Source organism: Portunus trituberculatus, chromosome 10, assembly GCF_017591435.1.
Source record: "Portunus trituberculatus isolate SZX2019 chromosome 10, ASM1759143v1, whole genome shotgun sequence".
Taxonomy (NCBI): Eukaryota; Metazoa; Arthropoda; class Malacostraca; order Decapoda; family Portunidae; genus Portunus; species Portunus trituberculatus.
The window spans coordinates 12,731,688-12,742,936 of record NC_059264.1 but is presented as its reverse complement, the minus strand read 5'-3'; the positions used below and the strand labels follow the sequence as shown (position 1 = coordinate 12,742,936).

Sequence of the window (11,249 nt, the reverse complement as noted above, 5' to 3'; positions counted from 1 at the left end):
AACAGTACGGTATAAATGATTTCTACCTGGGTAGGCACATTAAGAGGATAAGTAGCAATTTATGTTTTTGTGTACATTAATCACCATATATTTTTCCATCCATAATAATTCAATGAACTTCGATATTTAGCGCAATACCAAACGTGGTATAATAATTTCTCCATTATAATTTAACACAAAGACATCTATAGAGACAACTTTACATATGATAAACAACACCAAATTTGTTACATGTCATTCCGCAGAGTACATTAGCTTCTCATCAACAATACAACACATTATAGATTATTTTAGCACCGCAGCCTCTTTCAGGACAGATCTATGTAATCAAAATGGCGGCGGAGGTGACGGTTCCCCCTACAACGCTGTATAGTAATGGCCATAACTTGATGGTAAGTCCCCACACGCCCACAACAGTATGTCACATTTGTAGCCAGAGAGTCAGGGCACCAGTAGAGACCCAAGAGCCACCAGTAGGACCTTTAAATATGGTGTTGTGGAGGCAACAACTGATGCCACACCTAAACGTTGCCGCCTGGTGTGTGTGTGTGTGATTCACCTCGGTAGCCTGCTGGTCACCCAGCCAGTCTTCCCCATTACGGAGCGAGCTCAGAGCTCATAGACCGATCTTCGGGTAGGACTGAGACCACATCAACACACCGGGAAAGTGTGTGTGTGTGTGTGTGTGAGTGAGTGAATTGCTTGGACACATCTTACTCCATCTTTCATGTGGTATTTGAAGGGTAAATACGTAAAGATTTATTCCAAAATCATTAAGATAAGTTAAGTACTGATGACGAGGTCGCTGTGCGACTGATACAGGATAACCTAGATGGGCCCTGGTGGCCCTTTGTTATCCTATTATTTATGTTAAGTTGTTTCTGGACACACTCTCTCTCTCTCTCTCTCTCTCTCTCTCTCTCTCTCTCTCTCTCTCTCTCTCTCTCTCTCTCCATTTCATTTCATTGCTACAAGTGGAATATTTTAAAAAGTCCACCAGGATCAAATAAAACCATCTCACTTTATCGCAAATCTCGTAATAGTACCCGTGGCGACCTCTCCTCTTTGAATTATTAGTAGTACTACATCCCTTCAGTACCGGGATGCATTTCTACCTGAGTTTTGGGTGATTAGACGGTTTTATTTGCACCAGGGAGGGTCTGTGGAGGTCAGAAGATTAATGGCCACAGTCTTTACTATTCCATATGTTTCTACATCGGTTTAAAATCTCTAAATAGTAACCAGAGGGAGTATTTAAGCGCGTCCTGATACTGTAAGGGTTAAATTGTCATCATTTAACACTATGAATGCAGGGACATGTCATCTTAACCCTTTTCCTGCTTTATTGGTACACCTTTCCTTGATAACTGTTCACCCTGAGACATTGTTGAATTTGTAGTTTCACCCAATGTACCCTATCTTTTATTTCTTTTTCTCTCTGTCTAACAAGCTTGGGGACCTGGGAAACTTAACCTAACCTTATTATTAATTTCCGATAGGGTAAAAAGGGATTAGAAATGCTCGTAGAAGTGTGATCTAGACTGTGAGAATGTGCATAGTAACGTGTGGTGTATTGGTTGAAGCTGCAATAATTCTGAGGCATCTTTACTTGTTCCACAGCCACTTCTAATCATTAAATGCTGTAGAAATGGTAAAAAATATGCTCTTTAGTCCAATTCTTTCCTGTAATGTATAAAGATGTGCATTGCTTCGGATGGTGTTAATTGTTTCATATTGCAGTGAAAAGGTTAATTAAGCACTGTCCCAATGTAGTGGTGCCTCCATCTTGCCTCGTTTCCTGGCTCCTCCTTCGTAGCTCTTTCACTCAGCTGACGGGACGTGGAAATGAAAATATGATAACCAGAACTAACCTAACCCAGTCCTAACCTGACCTAATGTAGTTGAGGTGACACACACTGCTGATACGTCTTCCTCAGTACCCTTCTGTCCAATAGCTTGGTTAGGTTATGGTAGCTAGGTTAAGTTAGGTTGGTTTGGATAATATTGTCATTCCCACGTCATGTCAGCCGTGTGAAAGAGCTGTGAAGGGGGAGCTGGGAAATGAGGCAAGCTGGAGGGGCTATGATAAGACAGTGCCCTTCATTTTAGCAACAGTAGGCAATTGCACTGATGAGAAATACACCACAAGCACTTTTAAGCATGTGTAGGTTTGCTCCAGCTTGGTCTTAGCTATGCAAGGCAGAAAAAACTTATGTCAGTTCCTTCCTTTGGCAAATATGGTCATTTGCCTCGTTATGTATTTTCCAAGAAATATAAAGTTTTGTCTATCTCATTTTCCCTGACCAATTAAACCAAAACAAACTTAATTTAACCCAATCTAACTCTGTTTCTGGTGTGATGTGTTGAGTTTCTAAAGCATCAATATGTGTCAATAGCTGGTTGTGGGAAAAGAAAAATAAACAAAGTAGTATGTACAGTGTGTATACTGTTACACCTGTAGTGGTGTGATGTGGTACTGAGAAGGACCAATAGTAAACATTAACTGACTTTTTTGAGTCATCTTGATCCTATCTATACAAGGCTGACAAGTTAAGCTGAGGAGAAATTAGTGAGCTGAGCCGCCTGACCTAACTTAACCCTCAGATAGAAATGCATATGTTATTTCAGTATTATCCTGACCTGAGCTTGTTTATTCTGAGACTTGCTTCATGCCTGTGGGCAGAAATATGATAGTCTTTAATGTCACACAGGGAATCAGCAGCTGGTGAACAATTCTTGGTAGTTGTTATGAAGAGTCACACAACCCTGCTGCACTGGTGGTTGTGATGGCTGCCACATTGCTGATCTTGCTCCAGCACCCAAGCCTAACTAAACTTTACCTATGTAACACTTCGTGTGTGGTGAGGTTTAATTCCATGTTAGCATGCCAGCAGTGGGAACAAGAGCAAGACTGGCTGTTGTCACCGTACCAAGGGCGGCAGTGCCACACACCTCTCTTTGTTCAGATCTCTGTCTTGCCCAGCCCAGGGATGGAAATGTTCATGTTATTTCAATATTCATTTCTGGACAAAAATATGGCCCCTTTTTCATTTGTAATGTACACAATGAAGGGATCAGCAGAGAAATGCATTATCTGAATGAAGTTAATCCTAACCTAACCTGACCAAGTCTTAGATAGACATGCTAATGTTATTTCAGTAGTATCCACACAGCAAAGGATTAAACTAGAAAGCTTAACAATTATGAGTAAGTGCCAGTAGGACATGGGTGGTGGGGGAGTGGCTGACACCTGTCACTCATGTGTCACCCACACTGTCATCTTCAGAAACAGAGACTGGTGTAGATGACACTTGAGATTGGTGAGAAAAGAGTGTTGATGGGTGTGTGGAGGCCACCTCCTTCACACACAGTACTTACTTAGTGAGTCACTCACTCACTCACTCGATGAGTTTTGATAATCATGAAAAAATATCAAAATTTTTTTTTTTTAAGGCTGATACCAGTGATTGAGGTGTGTATTGTGTATACATACCACACTTGACAATGCTACTTTCCAGTGTTTGGCAAGGTTATACAGTAATTGACCAGAGCTGTTCACTGCAGGTCAGGGGCTGGCAGGTGACTGAGGTCGCATCCTCTGGTCACTATCTTTAATGAGTATTTTCACTCTTGCATCTGTCTTGCTCAAGAAAGGAAGCCAAGTTTGCAAGTCAGCCACAAATAAAGACTCTTTACAGAATAGTTAGACTGCACCTTAACCTAACCTGCTATTGTGGTGCAAGGTATTCAGTAATCTTACAGCAGTGGAGAATGAAACTTTTACAACAAACTAGATGATTATTGGTGCAGTCTTTACCTAAACAACAACCTGAGACCATTAACACTTGTAAGGGAAGGACATTGAGCTGGGTACAAGTTCCAAATTGCATGTGGGAAATCTGTTGCAATGAATAATTTGGGGTCCTAACTTAATCTATAATTTAATTGACTACACATAGATGGTATATGTTTATATTGATTTGATCTTGATGGTTTTTATTGTTGCAAAAATCACAAGTTAATGTGTTTGCTTGTTTCAGAATGGGGAGGGTGAGACGGAGGAGCCAGCGGAGAAGAAGATGCGGCTAAACGATGGTAAGGCTGCAGGGGTGTGTGGTGCGGCACTGTGCCGCTGAGGCCTATCATTAGTGCCAGGGTGTGGATGTATGTGTGTCACTCCTCATGCGCTCTCCTTCACACTTCTTTGGGTTAGCAGCAAGGGAAGGCCCCCACTGTCTGCCTGTGTGTGTCTGTGACAGAGAGAGTGAGAGAGCTTGTGTGTCTAGGGAAGGTGTTGCCAGGCAGGTTGATCAGTTTTGTTGCTTATAAGATGCTGTATCATTTTGAAAGACTTGTGTGAGTTTTTAATGTTTTGACATAGCCAGTCATCTACTATTCTATCACATCATCTGTATTCAGTCTTGTCATTGTTGACAGGATAAGAACTGATGAGAGCACTGACTTGACTGTAATTTTGAGCAGTCTACACAAGAGTCATCATGCTTGCCTTTGTATTCTCTTTACTCTTGCTGTGTGTGTCATTCCACCATTGGTCAGTCCACCTCTGACAAAGCTAGTAAAATTATCCATCTAGATGCTGGTTTAACTTCTGTAATTGTGAAGTGGAATATCTGCTCTGATTCATCTTGTATTTCATAGTTTGATAGTAATAGTTTCATTGAGGGAAAATCTGCTTAAAGTTAATACAAGCATTTCATTGTTTTGGTGGCAGTAATTAGATTTGTGTTCTGAACTTTTACCAGATCCTTATTAGATTTGAGGAGCCATGGCACTCGGAGAATTTAAACACTGTCACTCAGCAAGTAAGGAGAGTAATTAGTGTAGCTATCAAAATTTCTGCCTTGGTTCATGTGGCAGGTCCTTGAAGCATTGTGCAAGTCCGAAGTGCATCTTATAAGCTGCAAAACGCTTTACTTTTCCTGTGTATACTAAGGCCAAGCAGGGCAAGGTACCGGAAATGTGTTTTGTTTCATCGCCTCAAGTGCTTTTTTTACTATTACTGTTCTAACATGCATCTTATTCTGTTTTAATAATGAAGTCTGCATTGTGTGTTATTCCATTAATGTGCTGATAGATGAAGTGTGTCTAGATGCACATTACTCACTCCCTTTGCTGAGGGAGACCATGGAACTTGGTAAATTGAAAGCTATTTGGAGATGTTAACCAAAAAATACTGTACATTGTAATCAAGGGTGGATATCTCCATCAGTAGTTAGTGGTCTGTTCATCCAAAGCTTGCATCTTCATTCAGAGAGTTTTGTATGAGTTTCTGAAGCTTGGATCTTGAGCCCTGTGGAGTTTTGTGTTACCTTTCATTGTAATGCACCATCAAGGGCAAGAATGATGTTAAAAAGCCCACACATATCATTCCCAGAAAGAAGCAAAGATGTAGAAGTAAAAAATATTACAAGAGTTCATTTAGTGCAACTAGAATGAAGTATATGAATGCCAATAATCCAGAAAATTGTCAGTTGTATAATTAAGTTTCCATTTTAGGCTTATGTTCTACTTTCCTGTATTGTGACAGGGCAGTCACTATGAGTGTTGTGGTGCAGACTTTTGGTGAACACACGTATCCACCCTTGAATGTGTGTGGCTGGCCGAGACAGACTTGTTGTGTTCCCTTCACTCCAGGTGCTTTGGTATAGGCCTGTCATCACCTCTGAGCTTAGCCACCCGTGGGTCAAGTGCTGTGTATCCAAATATCTGAAACCGTAAAGTGTTTTGAGTGCCACCATGATGCCACAAGTTGAAAATTCTCCCTGGGGTTGGTGAGACTTGGTGGTGCCAACACCAACCATCACCACCATGCTTGGCTGCATGACCATCCGGGTTTGCTTATGATATGCTTCCTTGTTTCCATTGTGACAGGCACAGGTCTCCCTTAGGGAAAACCTGTGTCAGGATCTGTAAATGGCATTTTTTCCTACTGTCATATGTCCATAATTAGAAACTTTGAAATTTCAAGTTTATAAAAGCTCTTAACATTCAGGATATTAAAGGCTTAGCCATAATTAACCTTAGGGATTACATGAATATCACCATATTTCCAAAGAAAAATTGTCCATTATTCACAACTGATTTCCTTTTCATGAAAATTTTATCTGTAAAGTTGTTCTTGTGTGTTCTGACCCAGTCTAACCTAACCTTTCACAGTTGATCTGATCTTACCAGTCTTAAGAATACATTAGATCGGATGGCTGATTTTCATGTGACCAAATTTGAGGATAGATTTTGCTGTGGTGTTGTAGCTTGTCATGCTGCACTTAATTCAGTACCAGTTTTTTGGTGGTGAGCATGTTAGTTTTGGAGTGAGTGAGTATAGGGGTTGGCTGGGTGTGAGAGAACAGAAGTGGACAGGAGCTTCCCTCTTGTTGGCAAAGATCACGTGCATGTGAGCGTCAGGTTTGGTGTAATGTGTTACTTGATGAGGTGTGAGAGTGTCGTGTTCTGCCAAGGCTCAAGACAACCACCGCCTCACCCAGGACCACTGCTGCTGTGGACCAAGACAACATTAGGATGGAAAATTGTTGCACTGGAAAAGTTAGTAAGCCTGGGACACTGAAAACCTTCTTAGAAAGTGTCACTGGAATCTAAGCTCAAACCTGTTTAATGGCTGTAACAACTCTGAAAGAATGTATGAAATGTGCTGTGCACGCACACAGTTGTGAGTTTGCAGTTTATAGCATTGTGACTACCAAGTGCTGTATTGTCATAATCCAGTCATGGTGTGGACAGGACCAGGCAAGCTTAAAGGCTGGTGTTATCCTGTAAACAGGCAGTGGTTGATTAGCTAGTCATGATAAAGGTTGTAAGGCTATTTAGCTGGCATTGCTGCTGATGAACTGATTGCTATGACACTGTACCAGCTTTGGAGGGTCACATCTTGTGGGACCACTCTCATGAATAAGAATTCACCATAACTCTGATCCTGTAGAGTAGGTTTATTAATCTAATCAGAATTAACCTGCTATTATTACATAATGATTCTTTTGAGGTCTACCAGTGTTAGTGCAAAGTTTCAATCCAGCAAAGTCCTTTATTGTTCTCTTGTGTTGAAAGACCACACAGTTGGCACAATCAGCAAATGGGCTGGATTATGCAAACAGTCAACCACTCAGCAGGAATGCTACTATTTTGCTGTGACTGGCTGAATAAACACTAAATAATACATTGTGCTCAGGAAATGGTAGTGACTGATGTCTGTGTGTGGCTTGCAATAGATTAGAAAACACACACATCTGCATCACATGACTGTGCTAGTCTTGAGTCTAACTAAACTCATTTGTTTATTGTACCTTGAAACTCAGGTTTTTCTTGTACCTTGAATAAGCGACCCTAAGCCTATTGTACAAAAGTGGTCCAAACAGAGGAGTGTTAGCAGTCATTGGTTCTTACTCTGTACTATAGTCAATTCAAGCATCCCTTCTGAACTGTCCTCCTAGTGACAGCTGGACATGACACAGCTACACCATGTTCTCCCCTATCCCTTTGGTACTAAAGCTCTCCTTAATGTTGCTCCAGCACCTTTTCTTTGCTCTGTAACCTTCCCCTTAGTGTCTGGGAGTGTCACCTCACAGGTCTGGAGCTCCACAATGGCCTGTTTTGTGGCCTCGTTGCCTGCAGGCTGTTGTGTCACTGGGTCCCCACACCCAAGGCCTGGTGGAGGCTTGTGTCACAGGGAGTGTACAGTTAAACAGATGCTAATGTTCCTCTGTGATATCTTTTCTGTATCATTTTGCATTTTACATTGAGAGTTGAGGCATTACTTGTTTGTACTGAGGTGCTCAGGTTGTGTGCACACCTGTGGCTGGCTTGTGCTGCACATCACCACTCAGGGCATGTGTTGCAGAATTATTTTGAATGTCAAGTTAAATTTGGTTTTTAATTTTTCTCTTGTTTCTTACATGCTTTGCAATTGCAATATTTCAATTATGAAGGGATCCAATGTGCATGTATTTATCATCTTGAATCTTGTACAATACAAGTAGTGAGGGTGTCAGTTTATTGTTAAGTAGACACACACACAAGCTGAGAGGGACCAGTTTGGTAGCTGGTCTCTTGGCTGTTTACCGTCTGCAGAATAATTACACTGTTAGCACAGGAGGCCTGTGTTGTGGTGTGGCCACAGGCAAGGTGAACCTGTGGCACAGGTGCACACACAGCCTGGGCAGCGTGGCGTGTGGTGGGCAGCGGTGTGGTGTGGTGAGGCAGACAGTGTGAGAGGTGCCGGGGCAGGCCGGGTGACCGCTGGGAGGGGGGCGGGACAGGCGGGTATTGTCAGTAGAGCCGTCACCAGCAGGGTGCCCACACTAATGATGTGTCTTCTTCTCTCTTCTTGTCATTTTTACAGGTTGGACCGACTCAAAGATCGTTCGATTCTTTTGGCCGAACGATGGCGATGATCCATTGCTGCGCCCCGATCCTACAGACTCCTTAGGGCAGACATTCTGTTTACATGTCATTGTGTGAACCATTGTCATGCTGAGAGAGCAGTGTAGTCCTTCATTATAATGTGCACAGTAGTGACCACTGTAACCTTGTTCAAGAGTCAACTTAGCTAAGGAGAGTTGAGCCATAGACGTAAGAGGAGTGATGATGATGATGAGGAGGAGGAGGATGGTGATGATGATGATGCTGTTGCTTCCCTCACAAAGCAAAGTGAAGCTTTTTGCACTGATCATCTTTTGCTTTGTGATGGTAATCTTGTGTTTTGTTTGTTTTGTTATCTTTGCAGGTATGCGTGAGTATGGGTTCATCTTTCTCTGGTGTCGCTGTGCTGCCAGTCTCATAAACAATAGGATCAGTACACTTTCACACGGAAATCTTGAGAACAGTCGCAAGTGGCCGAAACAAAAGAGAAATTAATATTTAGAGATATGAGCATGGAATTGCCTTTACAACATGCAAAAAAAAAAAAAAAAATACTGAGGAATGCATAGAATTGCCTTCCCTTTCCTTTCCGGGTTAAGCATTTTCCTGTCGTTCTTACTCACTCACCACCTACTCACCCACTGGAGGGACAGACCATGTGCCCACGTGGGGTTTGAGGGTTTTTATATTCTACTCTTTGCAGGGTTGAGCAGCCCCTGGCCACCCACCCCACTGTGTGTGCCTTGTGAAGATAGACAGAGGCAGCTAGAATCCGGAGCTCCAGCCACCAGCACCTTCTCTAGGGCTGTGTGGCTGGCTCATAACCCCTCTTCATCTGTCATGTACACACACACACACACACACACACACACACACACACACACACACACACACACACACACACACACCAGCCATGTTCCAGAGAGTCACATCTTTGAGACATGCCCTGCTGTCTGGTGCCACATTGAACCAGACAGTAATTTGGTCTTTTTGGGCATGACAGCTTTGTTATAAATTGCCTCATGTTTTATTTTTTGTGAAGTAAGAAGTGAATGTTGTGACAACTGTTGTGTTGTATTTTTATTGTGTGTTTTATATGTGGCATATGTAAAATGTCTATAAAATTCAGTGTTGCCTTTGAGTAAGTTATTACCAAGTAACTTTCATCACTGTTAATGTAAATCAGTAATATTGTTTCAGTTAAATTTGCAGCTCAAAAAATAGTAATATGCCTTGAAAATGGCCTTGTATACACACACACACACACACACACACACACACACACACACACACACACACACACACACACATCTTTAAGATGTTCATAAAGAAGCTTTTTAACTGGATGTTAGAATACATGCAGTAAGATAAGAAACACACACACACACACACACACACACACACACACACACACACACACACACACACACACACACACACACAGTTTTTCTACCTTGCAATGTGTTCTCTGTCTTTGACTCATGCACCCATTCACCACCACCACCATCGCCACTATTCCCTATTTTCCAAATCAACCGCCCTGCAGGAGTGACATGTTATTTTTGTGAATATGTGATATGCCTGTTCTTTTTTTCTCTGTCGTTCCATGGTGTAAGGTGGGCAGAAAGGCCTCAGCAGCAGGGAGGTTCAGCGGATGGCGAGCGTCAGTTATCTGGGGCTGCTATTTGCGCATTGTAGCTTCCCCAGAGCAGTGGTAATGGTTCTCACTATGGTGCACCTGTAGGCCAGCTAACATGATCTGTCTTTTGGCAAGGGACATGGCAAGTTGTGCCTCTTTTTATTATCATTATTGTTCATGAACAGTTTTTGTGTGTGTGTGTCAGTCACTTGTCAGCACACGTCAGATCTTTTTCTTTTTTTTTCACCAGCAGCCACTTTTGTGTGTTAACTGCCAGCATATGCCTAATTGGTAGTGAAGGCTTTGATTGCTCTATGTTGCCTGTCATTGCTTTAAGGGGTGAGGGTCACGTCAGGCTGGGGTCACACACAGGCAGGAGAAGGAACCCTCTTTAATGATGGAACCCAAAAAACAATGCCGAAAGACATCTCAGTTTGCTGGAATATTGGATTAGGTGTGGCGTTTGCTTCATCCTCCAGTAGTACATTTATAATCATGTTCCTCTTGTTTTCTTTTTATTTATATACATATTTATATATATATATATATATATATTATATATTTTTTTATACCATTCTGTGTCTTGTATCAATTTCCAGTCTCTCTCTCTGTCTCCACCCTGTCCATCTAATCCACCTAACACTTCCCATGTGAGGACACAACTCCAGCGTGGCTCCCTGGACACTGGGCTGGGGCAGGCAGGGGTGCCGCATCTCGAGATGGCACTGGTGGCCGGCTGTGATAGGGCCAGGCACTGTGGGACTCAGAGTAGTGTAGGGACAGCTAGCTACATTTTTCCTGCTTTATTTTAGTGTTAGTTTTTTGCATAGGTCAAGATGTGAGGGATGCTCTGGAGTGTGTGTGTGAGAGAGAGTGAATGAGTTCAGTTGCATTATTAGATGTATTATTGAGTCTTTTCTATTTGTCCGTTGTTTTTACCCTTCATATTTACTTACATGTGTTCTTGAAATGATGACTTTCTTGTCCACTTTGTCATGGGCCTAAATCACTTTTCCTTTATGCTTATTACTTTTTTTTTTTTTTTTTTTCCATGATATTTGTTGGCAGGTTTTTTGGTTAGTGTAGTTAGCAAGTTACGAAGAGGGTAATGGAGTGATGGTGTTTTCATCATTCATATTTACACCACTCACAGTAGTCCGTTTAGATCACATTGACTGCTTGTGGTAGAAACGTTATGATTAGTGTGTGTGTATGT

At 42.0% G+C, this 11,249-nt stretch overlaps 1 protein-coding gene across 8 annotated transcripts in view; it reads left to right on the top strand.

Annotated features, from left to right (window-relative positions):
- The first annotated feature begins 289 nt into the window (after positions 1 to 289).
- The window catches only part of LOC123502181 (poly(U)-binding-splicing factor PUF60-like), a 29,959-nt gene continuing 18,999 nt past the window's right edge, over positions 290 to 11,249 (top strand). For 2 of the 8 annotated variants that reach the window (XM_045251409.1, XM_045251407.1), the window contains exons 1-2: positions 291 to 392; positions 4,041 to 4,095. In XM_045251409.1, coding sequence (XP_045107344.1) covers positions 333 to 392; positions 4,041 to 4,095 — 115 coding nt within the window. In that variant the 5' untranslated portion in view covers positions 291 to 332. Of the gene's footprint in view, positions 393 to 4,040; positions 4,096 to 8,374; positions 10,109 to 11,249 lie in introns of those variants that run through there. The other 6 variants (XM_045251412.1, XM_045251414.1, XM_045251411.1 and 3 more) reach the window with 5 other exon arrangements.